This window comes from Centroberyx gerrardi, chromosome 16, assembly GCF_048128805.1.
Source record: "Centroberyx gerrardi isolate f3 chromosome 16, fCenGer3.hap1.cur.20231027, whole genome shotgun sequence".
Lineage (NCBI taxonomy): Eukaryota > Metazoa > Chordata > Actinopteri > Beryciformes > Berycidae > Centroberyx > Centroberyx gerrardi.
Window position 1 is genome coordinate 26756207 of NC_136012.1, and position 22689 is coordinate 26778895.

Sequence of the window (22689 nt, forward strand, 5' to 3'; positions counted from 1 at the left end):
CGCTTCAGGCTGTGAACTCGCTTGTTTTCGGATCAGAAGCTGCTCCATTTTTCTCTCCCAGAACGCTCTGGAAAGAATCCGCCGGTCACGGACTCCCATGACTCACCGACGGTGGCCCACGGGGGACAGCAGTCGCATCCATATGTGACTGTTTGGCAACTCAATGAAAAAATGTGAATGGGGTGAAATGCAAAAACCAGTACTCATTTTTTGCCAGCTTATTTTTACTTTGTGTGGTATTTTTGCCCCAAGCCCCCGTTAATTTCTGACATTGATATGTATCCATACCTAGTTGGTCTGTCTCACTCGCTTTTTCTCTGTTTCTCCAACTTTCAGTTCAGACCAGTTCAGTTCAATTCAGTTCAAATCAATTTAAGTATGCGTCATTGGTGGCCTGGTGATTAGAGAGACTGTCCTGTAACCAAAAGGCTTCAGGTTTGATCCCCACATCAGCCGTTTGACCCGCTGAAGTGTCCTTGATCAAGGCATTGAACCTCCGCCTGCTCTCTCAGCTCAACGCCTAAAATGAGGAAATATTCCAGACAGATGACCGGAGATAATTAAACAAAAATCTGTAAAGATCAGTCATTCTCTCTCCCTCTCTCTTTCTCTCCAACACACTCACACACTCCAGTGAAATGTGCTGACCTATAAGTGCTGCTCCATCATAACTGTGGTGCCCACAGCTCATTAAAACTGTGTGCTGGGAGTTCAAGAGTGAAACTCTTCAGAGGCCAAACCAGAGCCGGGCTGCCTGATTTCTCAACTTTGTGAAGATCAAAGAGGCAAGAAGATCCACTGCCATGATTTGAGTGTGTGTGTGTGTGTGTGTGTGCGTGTGTGTGTGTTGTACTTGCAGGACATCACTGCCACCCTTTCACCTAAAACCTCAGTCTAATTACAGGGCCAAGTCTGCTGACATGGAAAACACTTTTAACAGGCAATTTACCCCAACTCTTTGAGTGTGTGTGTGTGTGTGTGTGTGTGTGCGCACATGTGAAAGGGTGTGTGTGTGCGTGCACATGCGCAAGGTTGTCCTCATATGAATGTCTGTGTCTGTGTGAGTGCTTGTGCCAATGCGTGCATCAATGTGATGTATTTCTGTGTGTGTGTGTGTGTGTGTGTGTGTGTGTGTGTGTGTGTGTGTGTGTGCATGGAAGCTTGTCTCAATGCATGCATCAGTGTCTGGGATGCATGTGTGTGTGTGTGTGTGTGTGTGTGTGTCTGTTTGTGTGTGTTTTTGGATGCTTGTATCAGTGCATATATCAGTGTCTGAAACCCATTTTCCCAAGTGTGTGTGTGTGTGTGTGTGTGTGTGTGTGTGTGTGTGTGTGTGTGCATTCCTCTGGCAGTTCTATCAGACAGAGTTGTTTTGGCCTCGCTGGCTGTCGCTCACTGACAATTAAGTGTTCCTGTGCCAGCTCTACCTGCTGCAGCGCTGCCAGCTCGGAGCCTCGGTCCGGCCGAGCCAGGCGGCGGCGGCGGCGCCGGGCGTTGATAAATGCGAGCGCGGTGATATCGGCCCATCTGCTAATGTCCCTCGCCGCCCGCGCTCAGAGCCAGCTCCGCCTGATGAAGACGCTTCTGATTGCATTAAGCAGATGGATGTTGCTGCAACAGGGAAAGGAATTGTCAACTTTTCCGACAGGCGTTGCAGGTCGGCGGCGCCCGCCCTGCTGTCGCCGTTTACACGCCTTTGTTTGACTATTTGTCATTGCCGGACGCCCACTTTTCGACTCGTACATCTGTTGTGCTGAAGTGAAACCACAGCAGCGGAGGGTAGTCACAGAAAAAATACATTTTAGGCAGCAATCAAATTTAAGCAATTCTCTAAAACCAACAGATGGACCGGATGATTTAAAATCTTTGCAGAACGTCCTCAGAAGATGCAGCAGAGTCATTAATCATGTTACATCTGTGTTTATATTTGCACTGGAAATGCTGACTAATGCGTATCTTCGCTCCAGCATGCTAGGCAGTGATGTGCGAAAGTGTTTCTTCCTTCTGACGGTGAAGCTGTTAATCGCAGGACGATCTGACAGACACTCCCAAATTAAACAGGGTGAAATTAATTGAACTGAAATGATCTGTCCTGTGCAGCTCTGTGCTGCACTGCAGGTCTAACAGGATGTCTAATGTGTTTCTGCTGAGTGAATTGGAAGTGAACTGGTAGATAACAGAGTTGGGGACAGTGATGAACTAATTGAGAATGCATCGTAAACTCCTATTCAAATCCTGGAGTGGAGTTAGAATTGAAATTGGAATTCTATTAAATTCCATGAAATTCCACTTCAAGCCTCAAACGAATCAAATAAAAGACAGTTCAACACATCAAATACATTATGATTGAAACAAACATTCAATCATAATGTATGGATTACCATTACATGTTCTGCATCAAATACCACCTGAAAGGAAGCTTTAACATTTTATGATATTCAGTATTGATAATATATAACACTATGTGTAATCTCAGATATGTGGTAAGAAAAAAAAAAAAACCAATAAAAACAACACAGAATTTCACAGAATTTCATGGAATTAAATTCAACTTCCTGAAATTCCAATTCAATTCCAGTTCTGTTTCCTGTAGATTTTTTCAAATTCCAATTCCTCAGTTGAGTTCATTCATGAATTGACCCGACCCTGGTAGATAACCCGACCCTGCTAGATAACCGCTGTCCTCTGCTTTCACTCTGGTATCACAGCGAGAGTCTGTGGCCATTTCTGTGGTGGCGAGAGAAGCAGGCGTGTGACGGGACGGTTGCCAGTTGAGTCCCAAACTGGTTTTCCCTGTGAAACCTGGGCAGGGAAGGAGAATCCCTGGCAGCGTTAATGCCTTGCTCTGCCCACTGAGCTGCACGGGGAATGGAACCCCAAACCCTGGCAAACTCCCACAAATCATCTTTAGTACAACTACTGCTGAAATGTAGTGAAACTTTTGACTGCCAGTCAAAAGTTCGGACTACATTTTTCTTTATTTTTTACTATTTTCCACATTTTAGAATAATAGTAAAGACATCAAAACTATGAAATAACAAAAATGGAATCATGCAGCGACCAAAAAAGTGTTAAACAAATCAAAACTATCTTATATTTTAGATTCTTTAAAGTAGCCGCCCTTTGCCTTGATGGAAAGGCAAAGGCTTTGGAAAGAAATTCATACATAGACAAATATAAATAGCAAAGTTGATGCCTAAGAAACAAATTTCAAGCATTTAAGCAGAAGCCTTTAGATGGCTAAAATGGCTTTAAGATAATGAAAAACATAGTACATTCAATCACTTTTGACTGGTAGTGTAAGTAAATGTAAGTATTCTATCTCAGTAGTATTACCTGTAAGTATTATCTCAATCTCAATGAGAGATTACCTGATAAACAACTAATTAAAAAGAATAAATAAAAACCATTTGTGTCCTGCAGGAGGGCGAGTCGGTGGGCAGCAGCATCCTGCAGCTCGTGGTGACGGACAGGGACACGCCCAGGAACGGCCCCCCCTTCTCCTTCCACATCGTCAGCGGCAACGAGGACCGGCGCTTCCACGTGGACCAGGGGGGCCTGCTGTCGCTCTCCGCTCCGCTCAGGAAGAGAGTCAAACCCCAGCACCAGCTCAAGATACAGGTGAGGAGGGGTGAGGAGGGGTGAGGAGGGGTGAGGAGGGGTGAGGAGGGGCGCTGAGGGACGGGCGGGGCGGCTAGCGTGTCATCATGGGAAATTTACACTTTTCACTTTTTCACGGTTATCTCTTTTTATTTGAGTTTTCCACACATGAATCAACAACAATATAAGAGCACTTTTAAATGACAATGTGTTATGTTATAATACAAAAAGCGTCGTTACATAAACAATGACTAGAACAATGTAGTAGAAAAGACAATAACATACAAAACAAATAAACAAAAAACAACAACAATAAGTCGTCACACTTTATTTTTATAGCACATTTCATACATAGGAAAACTCAATGTGCAGACAAACAGAAAAAAACAATGAAAATAGCAGCAACATTTTAAAATATTACTAATAACAACAAGAACATATAAACATATAAAATATAATAAAATATGTACGTATATAATAAAAAAATTGAGGCAACATGAATAAAGATGAGATAGCTGCATTTGAAAAATATGACACCCAATCTAATAAAACTGTTTATTCCATTCCATTATTGGATAAAACTAAAGGACTCAGGTTTGATTCCCATAACAGCTGTGTGTCCTGCCCAAGTGTCCATGAGCATCAGTTAAATGCCCCCTCCCTCCCCCCCCCAAAAAAAAGTGAAACTCATTACGGGATAAAGAGCTACCTTTACCTTTTGACCTTTAGTCAGCTATTTTTCTTTGCTACGCACTTTTCACCTGGTGTGGGAAAGTTGAGTTGTCCTTCAGGGATCCTGAAAATGATTTGTTATTATTAAGATATAGGACAGGCCAGGATCTCCACTGCTGTGAAACTAATAACCTTCAAAGTTAATAACTGCAGATATTATGAAAAATGATAGTCCAAGCGGAATAAGTAAGTAGTCTTGGTAAAGTTTTCCCTGTTTTCTCATTCCACTGGAAATAAAAAAGGTCACAGCTGCCGAGGCTATTAAAGATAACGAACTGAGGGATGATTTGAGTGCAGCTGAAATCTCTAGGGTTTGAGCGATATGGGTTTTTGAAGGCTGATACCAATATTTTTTTTTTTGATTGAAACTGCCGATAGCTGATATTTTATGCTGATTGACTTTTTTCATGCCAAAAAATTCCCCCAAAATATTGAGTGTTTCCCCCCATTCTTGTCAGGGTGGAAAAGCCTCTGAAACAACATTTAAACCATCATGAGACACTAATTGAACATTGAAACCCAGGATAGAAATAATAATAATAAAACATATTCATGCACATTTGTGTGGAATTCAATCAAAATGTTGGATTTCAATCAATTCAGGTTACGGGCAGTGTAGAATATTGATAATTTTTACAATAAATATGCAATCAAACAAACTGCATCATATCCATCATTTCATAGGGTTACGACATCAACTGGCATTTTTAATAAAAGGCCAATTTCAGTACGGTCTAACCCTAGCTAATGTGCTAACTGCTCTCCATGCTCCAATCAGGTGACAGACAGCGGCCACCCCCCCCTCTCATCCATCTGTGTGGTCAACATCAACGTCACGGAGCAGAGCAAGTACCCTCCCTCTGTGGTGCCTTTAGAGGTCTTCATCACCACCGCCAGCGGCCTGTTCGCCAACCGCGTCATCGGCAAGCTGCACGCCTCCGACCAGGACCTGCAGGACGTCCTGACCTACAGCCTGGTCTCCGAACACCCGGAGGGGGGCAGGTTCTCCGTCGACCTGGCCGACGGCAAGATCTGGGCGGACGAGGCGCTGGAGGCGGGGTCGTACTCGCTCAACGTCAGCGTGACCGACGGGAAGTTCAGCGTCTGGGCCGGGGTCAAAGTTCACGTGTGGGCGGCGGACCAGCAGGCGCTGGACTCGGGCCTGACGCTGCAGCTGCTGGGGATGTCGCCGGAGGAGTTCCTGGGCGATCACTGGAGAGGCCTCCAGCGCAGCCTGGGACTGGCGCTGGGCTTACCCAGGCAGGAGCTGCACCTGGCCAGCCTGCAGCAGCTGCCGGACGCCCAGGAGCTGGAGGTCCTGCTGGTCTGGAGGCCTCACGGCGGGCCGGTCCAGGCTCTGCCAACCAGCCGACTTCCAGGTGATCCATCTTCCTGGGTCTTCCCTTGATCTTTCCGATTGCGTGCCAACTTACTCCTAAGATCCACTTTAACTAGTTCTGGCTTGGTTTTGGATTCTGGGAATGATTTACTTCTTTTGTAAAATCAGGGGCATTTCTGAGTAGTTTTTTTTGTTTCTTGGCTTCTCCTTTTCTGAGTGTAACTTCCTATTTCTTGGCCTCTTCTGCCATTTCCTCCAGTTCTCTGCAGTAAACACATATGGCCTTTTCCTTTGTAATCATAAGTTCCGGTCATTCTCTGCATCTGGTTGCTGCTGGCTAAATAAAGCCCTGCCTGAGCTTCACTAACTTGGTGGAAACTATTGCTATACATTACCCTTGCTGGTTCTGCCAAAGGGAACCTCATCACTTGATCCAGTGGCCCCATCGGTACCGGATCATTGACAATATCTAACCATTTCACGCACTGTGATGGTCTTCTCCGAACTGACCGTGTGTTAGAGTCCATCCCGCAGCTTCTCACACTCCTGAGAAACCTGGAAAAGTCATGGAGTTTTAAAATATATGTATTTTCCAGGCCTGAAGAAGATATGAAAAATGATAAAAGGGAGAAAAGTTTTGACTCAGTCTGGACCTCCCTGTTGGAACAAAATACAGTTGGTTGCTGACTGTTTTTTTGTTGACAGAGTTAAAATAATATTATAGTCCTTGATTTTAAAGTGAGCTTAGTGTAGTGGATGGTTACTGCTCACTCAAATTTGGTCATGGAAATTTGAAAAGGGGTCATGGAGAAGTCCAAGTTCCAAGTTTTGGAATTTCATCAGTGAAAAGGTGTGGGAACCCTGACCCCATAAAATATAGACTTTCAAAAATTCCAACAGAAAGACGAAAGGTAGTTATGACTTATTACTATTACTTACTTATGACTTATTTTTCAAGATTCATTTTTTGGCATTCTTGCCTTAGGGTTAGATGTTATACACCTTAACTAAATGAGCTGCCAGAGCGCCCCAGTTATTACAAAAATTAATTCCACACTTACATGTAGTTTTGTTCCAAAATGAAATATCCATTAAGCTTTGAAATACTGAGCAATGAACTTCAGGTACATTTCTTTTCTTTCTTTTCTTTTTTTTTTTATTATTAATGGAGTAAAACTCTATTAATTAAAAAAAAACTTGATTTTGTTGCAGGCATTATTTCACACACAGAGGAAACCATGTAGTCCCAATGAGATTAAAAGTCTCTTTTTCAAGGGAATCATGACCCAGAAAGCAGAATCAAGACATAAAACATAAAAGGCAGACAAGCCACACACAACAGTTTCCAGTATAAGAGCAACATCTCAGTAAAATCACATAAAAGGTAGTTGTGTGTAGTGTTGACGTGTTGACCTGCGTGTGGCAGGTATTATCTCGGACCTGGAGGACTCTCTGGGCCTGAGCATCCTGACGGTGAGGCATAACGGCTGCGTGGGAGCCGGCTGCCCGCCGCGCGGCTGCAGGAACGCCGTCCGGCTGGCCGGAGACAGGCTGAGCCACTACGCCACCGCCAGAGCCGCTTTCATCACGCCACAGCACGCCTGGGAGAGCGTCTGCCCCTGCAACGGTACGTCTGCGTGTGTGTGTGTGTGTGTGTGTGTGTGCTTTGGGGAGGCACTAATGAATGAGCGTTTGTGTGGATATTGATGTGGAAGTGTGTGTTTGCCTGCACTTTGAAGGAGAAGGGGGTGAGCTGTATGTGTGTGTGTGTGTGTGTGTGTGTGTCATTCCTGTTTGCAATAGTCTCTCGCTTCCTCCCAGGTTCAGTCTGCAGCCTCACGCCCGGCAGAATCCACCTGCCGCTCTCACGATCGACCCAGTTCAAACCTGCAGTCTTGAATTAGACAAAGAGCAGAACAACTGCTCCATCTGAATGATTTTAGCCAACTTTCTCAACTCCCAGAGTGCACTCTGTCCTTGATTGACTGAGGATGCTATCAAACCTGCATTTGGTCTTCTTCGGTCTGAACCACAGTGGAAAAGATTGTTTTGTTGCATTTTTTTATTTGAGTTCACTCTGCCTGATTACAAGCAAACCAGGGCTCGTAAAGTCACATGACTCACAAGTCGCTTGTTTATCGGACAGAGTTTTAACCTGCTGTCATCCCGCCAGGATGACACTAAGATTTTGGCGCCGACAGGGGAATCGAAACAAATCCAGTTCCTGTTCCTGTAACTTTAGCTAAACATGATGGACTTGTCTGTCTCTTCTTCGCTGGTGTTCATACAAGTTAGGAACACATGAAGAAATAGCTGAATATGAGCATCAGTCCAGACTTCAGTTTGTTCTGCTTGGCTTTCCAAGCATGAGGAGCTGCTGGCTATCAGATATCAACATCCGTCTCCTTATACCCATAATCCCTTGTGTTTTTGGGGTGGTTTCCTGTAGTTGGTTGGATTACGTTCTCACTCCTAACGAACCGCGCCACTGTTCTCTTATTAGAGGACCAAGATTTCCAGCCGTCTCAGTGTCGTTATTTGGGACTCACGTAAGTTCAAATGTCATCGTCCTCAATTGGCCGAACGAACCGAACTAAAGGAGGAAACGCTCCAGAGTTTGAATAAACCGCTCCACACGTGCCCGGTGTGAATGTGTCCTGAGTTAGCCTCGATTACAGCCCGCAGAGCGTCTGAACCGCAGTGCGTAGGCGCCACTCTGCTGCCTCCTCCCTCGCCGGGGCGTCTTCAGCGATTTGGCATTCCTGTGAGGATTAGTTATGTGAGTACAGCATCCAGACAGCTAGGGGCCCTCCAGGATATGCACTCATTATCAGCTTGTTTGGAGTCCTCTTCCCTCTGGTACATCTCCTGAATGTGTTATCGCCGCTGTATTTTGACTATATCGGATACCTCTCAGGTCTTAAGAGACTCGGAGGTTGGGTGATAAGGATGTGTTGTGTGAGATTTGGGGATGCGGAAGAGGCAAGAAAAACACACGCACATCTTAAAGGCAGAAGTATGTATGAGACAGAGGGAGGCTATGGAGGAAAGTTGCGGTCCACGCACTGACGGTCGGTCGCTCTGTTCTCATTTTTGGTCACATGGGTGAAATTGTGCCGCAGGGAGTTAGACTGCCGACTCTCACTCGGGAGACCGGAGTTCGATTCTCGGCAGGAACTCTTCCACAAAATTCAACGTCGTGGGATTGTTAGACTCTCAGTCGTTTCAGCAACACGTTGCTTCACATTCATACCGCTTCCACACAGTCACACTGGGAGCTGCCCAGTACAACCACAGTCCACTGAGCAGCTCCACTCGAGCATTTGGGCGGTCAGTACATTGCTCAAGGGCGACTTGTCAGTACATGTTGATGGAGGGGAGACTGTTTCTTATTCCCTTCCCCACCCAGCCAGTCTGGGATTCAAACCAGTGACCTTCCAGTCACACAGCTGCTTCTCTAAACTCTATAGCAGCGGTTCTCAACCTTTTTGGCTCGTGACCCCTTAAAACGAAGCGATGTCTACTCAAGACCCGTGCAGAGTTCAACCAAAGAATGATTTTCCCTTTTCAGGTTGTTTCATTATGTGAGGAGGCTGAAAACTGTTAAGTATTTCATAAAAAAATATATATATATTCGAGAAAAATCTGAAAAAATAGAATTGATAATAAACTTGTATCGCAGAAATATGCTTTTTTCCTATCCCATCAATCATTTTGCGACCCCCTGGGGGGTCCCGACCCGCAGGTCGAACCTCTGCTCTAGGCTACTACCATCCTAAATAGCACAAGGGACAGTTAGACCAGATTCTGTGGATTGGTAATTGCCTGGTTTTATGGGATTCATGGGAAGTTGTACTTTATCAGCCACCCTGGTTCTGTGATTCATCTAGAGTTTTGAATAGTAAAACACAAAGATGCCTGAGGGGCAGCTGGACTGGAAGGTCAAAACAAAAGTTACTGGGTTCAAGTCCCACTTCAAGAAAAGTTATTTTTCACCAACCGAGAGGAAAGTTGTTTTCTAACAACCCGGCTTGGAGAACACGTTGTTACCCAACTTCCCCACGGGCATCATTAAAGTTTCATCTTAGAACCGGGAAAGAAAGCAGAAGAAAGTTGTCTGTACTCTGATATTCTCCCTTTTGCTAATGGAAACATCGTCCGCCCATCCATCCATCCATTCATTCATTCATCCATTCATTCATTCACTTAGTTTATATAATCAAAATAATCCTCTCAACAGGTGCTGACAGGACTAAGTAAAGCACATAAAGAATGAGATCACTTTTGTTGAAGTTGTGGTTCTTAACCTTTTGTCAGAGCCTTAGTTGATTAATTTGTCTTTGGGCTTTTTTGCCAGTTAAAAAGATCAAACAAATTTTAGAAAACATGTTTTTTTTTTCTTGCCACCTTGACTGGCACGTCTTTCAGATCTGAGATCACACATTACATTCAATTTACACAGTGTTTCATCTGCAGACTCAGCTGTCAGATTTGATGGAAATTGAAGGTGGAATAATAGTGTTGCCTTGAGGACAGATACAGATTAGTGAAGGGCTTTTTCTCTCTCTTTTTCTTTTTTTACTTCTTTGGCCCAGAGTCGGGATGTGGAAAGATTAAGATGGCTCAAATTATTCTCGAGAATTTATGCTTCAAAAGGAGGTCTTTCCAAGTATGGACGGTCTTTCCAAGTATAGAAGAGTTGATTTTCAAAGCATTATATATCAACCGTGGAAAAAGATGACCTGAAGTTCATCATTCAATATCTCTAAAATTTTGAGGACCCAGTTGGGAAAGCGTTGGCATTTTGTCAACCAAGGACTTAAGTCACCTTCTGTCCTTTAAAAACCACTATAATTTGTTTTAGGTGCCAAACAATTATTGAGTCAGTGACACTTTTTTTTCCAAATAGTGGACATCTCATCATTTTGAACAAAGCTTTTTACTTTATTTATATTCAGCACAGGAGCCTAGTAGTCTAAAATCTACATTTAGCAAAGTCTACCGAGTAGGTTGGAAACTTTTGCAGATTTTGCATGCGTGTAAACAGTATTATTAACATTATTTGCCCACTAATCACCAGATTAGAGGGTGATGGACTGCTGCCATGTCAGTGTTTATCATCATCTGACCTTATGCATCCTGCAGCACAGACTAGACAACCAGAGTTTAGCGATCACATATATCTTTATATCTTGCTGTGACTTTTGGTTTGAGTTATGGCTGGTATTTGAAGTGAGGTGGCACAGTCTGAGTCACTGAGCGCTTCGTAATATCAGACTGATGTAGTGTTGAATCTCTCCAGTGCTGAGTGTTGTATCTCTTTCCCCTGGCGCTTCTCTATCGTACGTGATCGCTCTTGGGACACAGTGATATTTCATTACTTTTTTCTCTTCGTTTTCTGTATTCCAGAGTCGGCGGTGAGGTTCGACGGTAAAAGCTACCTCAAGTTCCTTCACCAGATGGACGAGGACAGCCAGGATTTCAGACTGTCGCTGAGTTTCAAGACTTTCCAGGAGCAAGGCCTCATCATGGCCGCCAACGGCAGCGACTGGGGAACCTTACAGGTGCGTCTCCGCTGCGTTTACACAGGAACACAAAGTGGGATTTCTTTTCAACTCTCTCTATAGTTGCATAGATCACTGATTTATGTAAAGAAACAGATGCAGCTTCTGTTGTTTGTTCCTGAAGTGCAACCCGATGCTGGATGTTGTTACTGCTCTGTCTTCTTAACTGTAGCTTGTTCCTGACATATTTTCTCGACCAATCAGAAGTCATGTAACATTAGCCTGTATTCAGCTGCACCAATCAAAAGTTGTGTATTAAAACAAGAGTCAATAGTGAATAATGAGCTACTGCCTCATTCTGAAGTATTAGATTATTTAATTGCAATCGAACATAAAGTGAGCTACATTAAATATTAAAATTAAATAAAAGCAAGTGCATAAAGTGTTTTAAGAAATGATTTAAAAGGTGATACTGACTTAACTAGCCTAAATTATTTGGGCAAGGTTTTATTGGGGCAAAAACACAGTCACCTTTAGTCTTTGGTCTCGAGGCTGGAGGATATGAAGTCTAGCAATGCAGCATAAAACCACGATGAAATCTATATATTGTAGCTTAAGTTTAAAACTCTCTCAGTTGTGTTTTTACCGGCTTTACAGTATATTTGCATTAATGTGTGTTGGGTGTGGCCACCATTGCAACATTCATTGAGATTTGTCTCCAAAGACACACCAGTTCCCTGCTCTAAACTGGGATTATTGTTATTATTGGGATTCATGTTTCTCCATGTTAAAAGAAAATAAGTAGTTTTTTGTCTGGGTACAGTAAATCCATCCATTGATACTGAGAAATCTGTCACTTTAAGACAGCGCCTCTGCTTTTGTACACAAGATATAAAACTCACCTCACTGTTGCTTGGACATACAGCTTAGTATGACAATAAAAAAGGAGATTGCAACATAGAAAGAGCAATTACATTACATTTAAAGGAGCAAAGAAAAACACTCTCTACATTCCTTCAAATTACATTTTCCTGTATGTACCTGTAGGCGGGTAGTTAACTTAATTGCTATTCATATATTGCTGTAGGTAGATTTCATCTTTTCCAAATTTAGACGGCGGTAATGTAATGTTGTTTGACACTGATTTACTTTACATTGGAACGATAAAATCTGAGAGCCACTGATCTAATCTACACAGACGAGTGAAGGCTTTTATTCCACAAGATTAATTTAATTTAAAAACTGCTACCTGATGTTGTATTTCAACAACGCAACTGATCATATCATCTGAAGTGTCAGCGTTTTAGCAGCTGCTTAATGCCAGCAGTGGTTTCAGCAGGATAGATGTCATGTTTTTGAACTGGTGGATGTCTGGTACAAACGACTCCAGGTAAACTGTGCGGCTTTCACTGTGTGTATGAAGTCTATTCATTCTGTTCTGTGTGTTTACTGCAAACAAGCTCCCTGAATAGCAGGACGCTCTGCCGTGTATCTGGGTCAATATTGTCAGCGCTGTCGGCATCACACATCACCTGTTGACACCTTGATACCCGGCCAATAAATCAGCCGGGCGTCTTGTTTAGATTATCCTCAGGTGGACTTCAAAAAAAAAAAAGAAAAGAAGAATGAGAAAATCCAGGGCATGAAGCCTATTTAACGTTTTTATTGTATTGCGCCGCTGACATTTCAGACTCTGTGCCGTTCTTCACTGTGAAATACCAGCTGTGTCGCGAGTCTTTCCACATCCTCCGCAAGTCCTGGAGAGCCGGTGTGAGAGTGGAGGTTGTTGCATTTAGTTAGTAATCACTTTGAAAAAGAAAAACTCTTAGCGGGAGTCTGCCATCGGCCAAAACCCCCGATGGTTCTCTCCTGCCAAGTCCTGCAGATCATCACATGAAAAAGCATATCATGCATGCTCTTCCTTTATCTCAGTATGCCGGATTCATGTATTTACGTATGCTAAATGCCTGATTGCATATCAGAGGCGGTGCTAATCCCCCTCTCCCCCCTAAAAGTTAACATTCCAGAACGGATTATGAAGCCAGCGATACAAGTCTGTTACATTACTCCCTCCTTTTCCAGTGTAATCAGCTCATCAATGCCCTTTTAACTCGTGTTGTGACGACCGCTGGCTCTGAACGCACCGCGTGAGCCACGTGTTGCCCTTTCCATCAAATTCACGCTGAGGGGAACAGCGAGACTTCTCCAGGAGTCGTAATGAAAAGCTTGCTGCCTTGCGGATTTATTGATGTGCTTTTTTGGAATCGCCAAGGGAAGGGAAGATTCATCTTGGCGCTACAGTACTAGGTCTACTGTACCGTATTAAAGGGGCAAGTTGAAGCAGAATAATGAATCGTTGTATTCTTTGAGAGACATGAATAATTCTCTAAACAGATAGCAAAAAAAAGGCCTGATGTGGACTTGAAATGCCACGCAACTCCTCCCCTTGTGGGTTCTTCTCATTTGTGTGACATCCGTGTGCACCCGGGCAGAATATTCAATCATTTTGATTCCCGGGAACATCAAAAGCAGCATTCACTTTTTCCCAAGGTTGTACCTCTTGGGTTTTGGATCTTGGCTTGCACGTGCAAGAATGAGTCCCTGCCTGTTTCATTGTGTGGAAAAATTGCTTCAAAAGGAATTCTTAAGCCTGGTCATCTGAGAAGTCCCTCGCCTGTGTTTTTGCGATGACTTCAGAGAAACTTCCTGGAGTTACAAGACGCTATTTGTGCGTTGACCCCCCCTGGAGACGCTGGCTGCCGGGCATCTCAGCGGCTTCTGATAAACCCCCAAACCTCAGCGGCTTCTGATAAACCCCCAAACCTCAGCGGCTTCTGATAAACCCCCAAACCTCATCAATATTCTCAGTTAAGAGGCATGTCTTGGAAAACTTACACATTTTAAGTTCAGACCCATTTGCTGCTGCTAATTCTTTTTTATGTCTGCACACAGCCTCCTCTAAGTCGTCACCTTTGAAATGGAAATTGTAGCCGTTTGAACAAAAAGCCGCTGCGGCAAGCCGTGCAGAAGAAGAAAAGGTGACTTGTCAGTAAAAGGAAACGCCAAATCTTTTATGAGGAGTGACAGCTCAGATCTAAAATTATCAAGCTAGAGCAGTTTCCAGATGTAACGGATAACGGCAATGCAGATACACACCGCTGCTGGAATAATGAGCCTGACACTCCCATCGCTCGCGCTCCATGTGCCAACACAAGCTGATTTACTTTCATTTCATTTTTAGCTTATAGTGAGTGAGCAGGCAGCGGTTCAGTGTGTTGCTCAAGGACACTTTGATAGGACTCAGGGCTTTTGCAGGGAATAAACTTGAGACTGAGCTCCCCGCTGACCAGTTCAGGTGATGTGGGTCTGTGGCAGCAGAGGTCGGTGTGTTTGGTTTTGCATCCTCAGCATCACACTGAGGACGAAGCTACTCCCATGTTATCTAGATTTATCTCAAGCCAAGTGAACCAGCACACTCATTACTAGTTGATAGCGAGCGGAGCTTTTATCACACTGCAAAAAATCTCCATCTTCATCTTCAAGTCATTTAGTCTATAATTGAGTCCTAAAATCATAATTTTCTTAAAACAAGTGAAAAAATCTGCCAGTGGGATTTGATAATTTCACTTTTTTCCCCAATGCAAATCAGCTTGTTTCAAGAATTTTGTAGAATCAAGTGTCATTTTCTTGACTATTGCACTACTCATCACCACTACTGCAGTGATCTGCCTTATTATGACTATTATTTCTAGAAAATTCTTGAAACAAGTTATCTGACCTCGCTGGCAGAATTTTTCTCTTGTTTTAAGAAAAATAAGATTTGAAAGTGAAATATGAGACTTGATGACTTGTTAAGATGGTCGTTTTTTTGCAGTGCATAACAGAGGTGCAATGCATTCCCTGCTGTCAGTGTAACATGTGAGTGTGTGTGTGTGTGTGTGTGTGTGTGTGTGTGTGTGTGTGTGTTGTGGTTCAATAACTACAACGACAACTGTACATATTAAGACTTTACTGAAACTTCTGCTCGACAGAAATAACAACAGCATCCATTTTCTCTGCTCTAGAACATGCGCCCTTCACCCATGCGCAGTAAGTAACATAGCACTTAACGTGTGTGTGTGTGTGTGTGTGTGTGCGTACACCATGTGCATGCAGTATGCACACATCACTGAACATGGCTCAACATTGTTAATGCTTCCTGCAGGAAGCCCACAGCGTTTGCAGTGGCGTTCAGACTTGGTGATTTATGGAGTTATGAAGCACTGATTCTGTGGAGTTTCTGTCCCCGAGGACTTGGACTTGACACTGAGCCAATGCTACATCAGCTGTGCTGATACTGTAAAATTCTCAGTGAGTCACACTGTACCATCTCTCTTCAAATATCCCCCATAAATCACACCAAGAGTCACACCAAGTCATGTAAAATAGATTAAGAGACAAGCGCCGGGCGGCTCAGATGTCTAGAGGTTTCACTTTTTCCACCGCCAGCGCTTCAGCATCTCTCCATGACAAGCCAGCCAGAGTCACAGCCGCCCCCCCGCCACCCTCCACCCCCCCCCCACCCTCTTCCCTCTGTGCTATTATTGATCCACGAGAAGACTTTGCGGGTCCGTCCCTCCAAACTGAATCACCCCAGTTGTTTTTTCATCAAACAGCAACCTCTGGCAGGGACAGAAAGCAAACCTCCATCGCCCAGAGGACCGAGCCTGCGCAGCCTGAATGCTGAGCACCCTGTCACTGCTGCACTTCAGAGCCGCATAGGAGGGGAAAAAAAAAAAAATAAGAAAAACCCCAAGCTCCACAAGAAAGAAAGAAAAAAAGTGTAAAAAAAAAAAAACGAAGGAGAGGAAAAAGCTCACCCTCCTGCAGCAATTAAAGAGGCAAGAGCCAAGCGGGTCGGTATCAATAATGCATCGCGGCCTACGGTGTCCGATGGGGTAATGCTTGGCAATTTGCAATATACACACTCCATCTGTATTTTTAATAGGGCAGATATGAGGAGCATTCCGTTACATAAAGAAAACATATGAATAGATAAAAGGTGAGGGGGGAAAGCTGCTGGCTTGTTAGTTTGTGGGAGCGCTGAGCGTGCAGGAATGGAAGAGGCTGATGCTGTTGAAATGCAGATTGAACGGCTCTGACTGATGTTGCACAGGGGGAACAGGGGGAGCGTGGGTAACGGTAGGAACTGACAACGAAAACAGATTTTATGTCACACACGGCAACGGTCGTCTTCTTAACATCATCTTCTTAACGAATTACAGTTACGCTTCTCACTGTAACTGAGTAGTGTGGAAGAGAGAGTGTCAGTCTGACAGTTTATTCAATCTGCAGGTCGGGAGCCAAGAAACTCAAAATCTGGATGATTACGCAGAGTTTTATAGTGTTGAATATTCATGATTATGTTAATACAGATAGATAGATCTATTGGTCAAAAAGTATAAGGTCATATGAACAAGACTGAACAACCAATGATAAACTAATGATGTGTAATAAGAGGTGAGCACCTTCTTCTAGAAGACAACAAGTTATTATTTTGTCAGTGTTTCTTCTTCTTCTTCTGTTTTCTTTGAGATTTGGGCATTTTCACATTCCAGGCTCACAGTTCTGAGAAAGTTGAATCTTATGATGATGAAGCAGATTCAGTATTCTTCAGTTTTAGGCACTTAGGTGTAAATACAGGTATAGGAATGTTGCTTATTATACGTAGTTTTCAATTTCTTCCACAACAGTAGCTTTTTTGTGAACTAGCACTTTTTTTTGTGTATTTTTTGTGTATTTTTAGTTTTACTTAAGTACATCTTTTGACTTAAGTAGCCTACTTAGTAGTTACTTTATTACATTTTAAATAGCATCCGTGAATACAGACTAAACTTTGTGGGCTGTGGTGCATAAGCATACTAGAAACTGGACAGCTGACTTGTGATGAGTGAGTGAAACCAGGTGAAGTCAGATCCAGATCTCCTCCCCGGCCCTCAGCCAGCGACTTCACATGTTCAGATTTCAGATCTGAAAACAGTTTTCATGCAGTGTACGTCACACAGTTTACTTGGCGAAGAGAGACGTGAAGGTCTGAACTGAAACCACCACTGACACGTCCCTGTGTTGTTGATTCATGTGTTACTTTGATGATGCATTTTATTTTGTTGCTATTCCCTCATATTTTTACTTAAAAGAACCTATAGTTCAAAGTCTGCCCTCTTGTTCTTTTTGCTTTTAAAAATAATCAGTAAAATCTGAAATACTAAAACTAAACAGGTATCCAATGAAGAGATGCCAGAACTGGAGTGAAGTGATTTCATCTGTTTGTATCAGTCAAAATCTTACTAGGTGAATCCAAGTGTAAGAAAATATCAACAGAGCAGGAATGTGTCAGAAGTCTCCCGGCTCGCTCACACACACTCTAATCTAATCCCAGTAAAAGTATGAATCAGCAAGGTAATCGCATTACTCGCACACACATGCACTCACTGCGCCGTAAAGGGCTTTGGATAACAGCTGGCAGATAAAACCAAGTGCTATAAGAGAACAAACAAATCAATAACAGCATTTAAAACAGGCGACACACAACATGAGGATACTAACAGCAACCGTAAGAGTACCAAAAAATAATAACAGTAATAACACAGAATATGTTAATGTGAAATTCTGTTAAATGCTAAATGATATGAAATAGGTTATGACAAATACCGTAAATATGATACACATAGATGTGATTAGTAAATGTCAAATACAAGTAGACAACATGTCTACAATATGCATTTGAAGTTAATAACTGTGTATTGCACTTTGATTTTTTGAATGTGTGTCTCGTATTTTCTATTTAAAATTTTTCTGATGTTTTCTCTGCATGAGTATTATCTGTCTCATTTTTTTTACATAATTTTAATGTATTTTTACAGAGACTACAGTTGAAAACTAGTCAGCTGGCTAACATTTACAGAAATGTTGGTTAATGTGCACTGTCACTTTAAAAATATACTCAGTGAAGTATTAGATTAAAGTAGTGAGAAATATATAAACTCAGTCATATATGTTATGATCCAGAATGATACAGTACAGTTCAATTTTACATAACAGATTCCTCCAAGGTCCCTTTTATTGTCATTGCTCTGAAACTACGTATGTTTGACCCAGTTTGGGGTGATTCTGCATTTTCATTGGGTATGCCTGTCACACGGAATCGCCGTCTCAGCCAATAACAACCCGTAATAACAAACGCTTTGCAACAGGACGTTCAATGCACTACCGTTTCCTTTTAAACTGTTTGTTACATTTTGGGGGCGACTGAACGCATCCCCTGGTGTGCAAAATAGACTGACTGACCAATAGTTAGGTGACTGACCAATCAGCTCACTAATTTCTCTAATTTCCCTCCCTCAGCTGACCAATGGAGAGCTGCGCTTCAGGTACAGCTGTGGTAACGGCCTCCCCGGTTCCTTACTGGTTAGATCTGCCCCGGTGTCCGACGGTCGCTGGCACCACGCCGTCCTGGAGGTCAACTCCAGCGTCCTGAGGCTGACCCTGGACCAGCAGCACCCGGCCTCCGCCGCCCTGACCCAACCGTGCCGCATGATGCGCTCCCACGGTGCTTTGCTCTTCGCTTCCGCGGCTCAGGACGCCGCCCCGGAGGCCCACGCGCGCCCGCGTCATTTCGTCGGCTGCCTGGAGGGCCTGGAGTTCAACGGGCGGCCGATCAGAGTGGGCGACGCGGCGGAGTGGGCGGGGCCGGGGAGCAGGAGGGTGTTCGGCGTGTACCAGTGCTGCGGCACAGGAGGGGGGTGCGACAGCAACCCCTGTCAGAATGAAGGCGTCTGCGAGGAGGACGCCAGCGGAGGTGAGGACACTTAGATAAGATACTCAGATCAGGGTGGAGACATAAACTCCAGTTCAGTTCCTGGAGTGTGAGTGTGAAAGTCTCCCAGCTGTAAGGAAACAGAAGGTGAATTCCATTAAATTCCACTTATAAGAGAGTTTGTCTCGACTCGCTAAACAATCAAATATGACACAGTTCAACAAATCAAATGCATTCAGTCATAATTTATGGATTACGATTACATGTTCTGCATCAAATACCACCTGAAAGGTTCCTTTTACATTGTATGATATTCAGTATTGATAATATATAACACTTGTGTAATCTCAGATATCTGGGACGAAAAAACAAAAAAAACATGGAATTTTATTTCATTGAATTAAATCAAACTTCCTGAAATTCCAGTTCAATTCCAATTCTGTTTCCTGTAGGTTTTTTTTTCAAATTCCAATTCCTCAGTTGAATTGGAATTGATGAGTTCATTCATGAATTGACTCTAACCCTGACTCAGATAGATGGAGTTTTAACACTAGAAAGGCCAAACTGACGGCTGAAATATCTCAGGTTTCAAAATGTCTTTCCGCACAAACATGTGTTGAAAGATTTTCAAAATCACGCAAGGAAACGGTAGTTCTAATTGCATGTATCCCCTTCAACTGACGGCTTGTTGGTCACGTCTTAAACTCCCCAAATCCAGTGATGTTTCTAGTGTGAAATGTGAGTTTTTGCAGAAAAGTTCTTGAGGCACAGGACATTTTCCAGGTCAGAGAAAGGCAAGCCTGGGCCGTGGAGGGCCGAGGGTCTGACGGTTTCTACTGTAACCAAACACTCCAGCAGCTCATTTCACTGATTAACACAACTTCAACCAGACAGGAGGAACTCATCAGTGAAATCAGCTGCTGTTGTGTTGGTATTTAGAAAAGAGAACATTGTTAGATCTGATCTTCCCCATGCAATTATAAAAGAACGAGAGGACAGAGTTCAAACTAGATTCTTTTAACTGGAAAATTTGGAAATTGCAAAATAAATTGCACGTAAAGTAAAGCCAGATTGCTCTTCTCACTGTGACTGTGAAAGCCAATTTACATCCAGCTTCTGTTGCTGATGGAGAGACACAAAATCTGTCCTGTAATGGATGGGATTTAAAATATAGATGCAGTATATATACAAGTACACAAAAAAGCTACTCAAATTACAGTAACATGAGTAAATGTAACTAGTTACTTCCACCCTTGGTTATCTCTAATTGGTCAAAATAAGTCTCTCTGGTCAAATCAGTTCTTGGCAAAACACAAAAGTAAAAAAACAAAATTCTAAAGAAAGTTGTAGGCTTGAATTGTCGTTTTTTTGTGTTTGCATTATGCATCATAAAAAAACAAAGCATGTCTCGCCGTTTGACTCCTTCCATTACTTACAGTAGCAGCTGATAAGCACACCTGCAATTTTACAGATAAAAGACCAGCAGCTTTAAAGTAATATTATTCTTATGAGTCTGTGTGAGACTCCGGCGCAAGGTGTGCGCAATATGTCCTCATCTCTCTGGGAAGCTGGATATGAAACCGAACCAAAAGCTGCGGCAGATACAGATCTGCGTGCGGCGGAGGGAGAGCGTAAACAAATGAAGCGTAAAGCTGTTAATAAAAGCCGCCGCCTCAGGTTTACCTGTTAGCTCACTGAACTAGCTCCTGTCTCGTCCGTCTCCGGCGCGGGAAGAAAGAGTCCGCCGAGGCTCTGCGAGCACACGGGACACACCGCTGCATGTAGGTATTAACTTTTGTCAGTCACCATAAGGACTTCATTTATCATCACCTCAAATAGCATTTCAGTTACGCTTCAGGCACAAGTTCCTGGGTGCAATGTTGAACAACAAATAGATATTATTTCCCAAAAGATCCTCCCAGGTCAAGGAAAGGTACAGTAATCAGGTTGGCTGCAAAACAAATATAAGCCTTGGATTTTCTCTTTTTTTTTTTTTTTTTTCATCGGAGAGTGTGAAGTCAGTCCACACTGTTTTATTGAGGCTGTCCTCGATTTCTTTCTTTGTTTGGTGAGATAGTAAAATGGGGTGTGAAGAGTGTAAGGGAGAAACGGGGCAGCAGGACACGGAGGGATTCAGGTTCTTGACCAGTGCAGCTCTTGCAGTTCTCGGTTCAGGGTCTCAAAAATCCCAAATGAGATGTACACCATGAAAAAATCAATTCTGAAATCAATTCTTAGAAAACAATGATTGGCAAGTAAAACACATTATGGGTTACTCTTAAAGTTAGGAGTCATCTCAGGACATTTGCTTACAAAATAACTAAATATCGCAATGGATATGTAGAATTTTTGAATGAGATCCTTTGTGTATTTCTACGTGTTTTTCGATGTGAGTTTCATTCAAAACCACTGCAAATCAATTTTGAAAATATGTATGCTGCCTTGAAATTGCTGCCTTAAAACCCCAAATTTGACAAATACTGACTATTTTGTTGGCAAAGCAAAACAAAACAGAGAACATTGCATTCAGTTGTGGATTGTAGGAGTGATAGAGTGAGAGCGATAGTGATAGTACAAGCAACAGAGGGTTATGCAGTAAAAGTGACAGTCACGTCCCTTACTCACAACCCAACCTGTCTCTCTGCTGCAGTGCATTCTGGTCTCTCTCCTGCTCCTGTGGGTGGAGAAACTGGTCTCTCTCCTCTTCTACGATGGATTTCTCCCTGTATGATTGTTGAACGTCTCTCGGTGCAAAATGGCGGCTCTAGAAAGAAGCCCTCGCTCTTTGATTCTGAGGGACTGACACCAAAACCTGATGTTTACCGCTGATGTTGACGTCACCTCGTCTACGATTGGCCAGTTACACCAAACAACAAAGAGGGCCCAGAAATGTAGAACACATTGCCAGCAGCTGTTTTTGTGTTTAAGTGTTTTGGGGGGATTTTTCCTTTAAACTTCGACACACTCCCGTGCCCCTCCGCTAAATTAGGTCGACCGCCGCTCAGATTATTTTAGCCCCTGTGGAGGAAGCTCACCACGGCTTTGATCAGTCCCTCGTGTCTCAGACGTCTGGGTGTGTTTTATTTACCCTCCAGAGCCGCGCTGCAGGTGTGCGGGGCATTTCCACGGCCCGCGCTGCGAGCTGGCCGACAACCCGTGTGCCTCCCAGCCTTGTGCCCACGGCGAGGTGTGTGTGCCAAAGGCTCAAGGTTATATCTGCAACTGCTCACAGGACATCGCCGGAGCACGGTAAACACACACACACACACACACGTTAGGCCGATATATCAGGCCGATCACCCTCCCTTAAAGAGCTGCTAACCCTACAAGAGTTTCATTTGTCTGGGTTTCAGTGGAGAGTTTTAGTGTCCCATGATGCTCTAAATGCCGTTTCAGAGGCTTTTCCATCCTGACAAGAAGAAAATTCAGAGGGAAACACTGAACACTTGTAATTCTTTTTAAAATGAAAATGGTCAGATTTAGAGACATCGGCACATCAGCACAAAATCAACATCTTCAGTATCAGCGCCGGCCTTCAAAAACCCATTTGAATCAAATCCTAATATATGCACGCACACACACACACACACACAGGCATGCAGACACATATATCCACACAGACATGCATGGAAGCACACAAATGCAGCCACTAAATCACATTCACATACACAGAGGCACAAGCAAGATTCATACAAATTCAATAATTAATACAACCTTCA

At 43.3% G+C, this 22689-nt stretch overlaps 1 protein-coding gene across 1 annotated transcript in view; it reads left to right on the top strand.

Annotated features, from left to right (window-relative positions):
• The window catches only part of fat2 (FAT atypical cadherin 2), a 109172-nt gene that overhangs the window by 70158 nt on the left and 16325 nt on the right, over positions 1 to 22689 (top strand). Inside the window, exons 20-25 of the mRNA XM_078288937.1 lie at positions 3424 to 3621; positions 5111 to 5711; positions 7098 to 7298; positions 11081 to 11235; positions 18559 to 19012; positions 22066 to 22219. Of these exons, the coding sequence (XP_078145063.1) occupies positions 3424 to 3621; positions 5111 to 5711; positions 7098 to 7298; positions 11081 to 11235; positions 18559 to 19012; positions 22066 to 22219 (1763 nt within the window). The remainder of the gene's footprint in view (positions 1 to 3423; positions 3622 to 5110; positions 5712 to 7097; positions 7299 to 11080; positions 11236 to 18558; positions 19013 to 22065; positions 22220 to 22689) is intronic.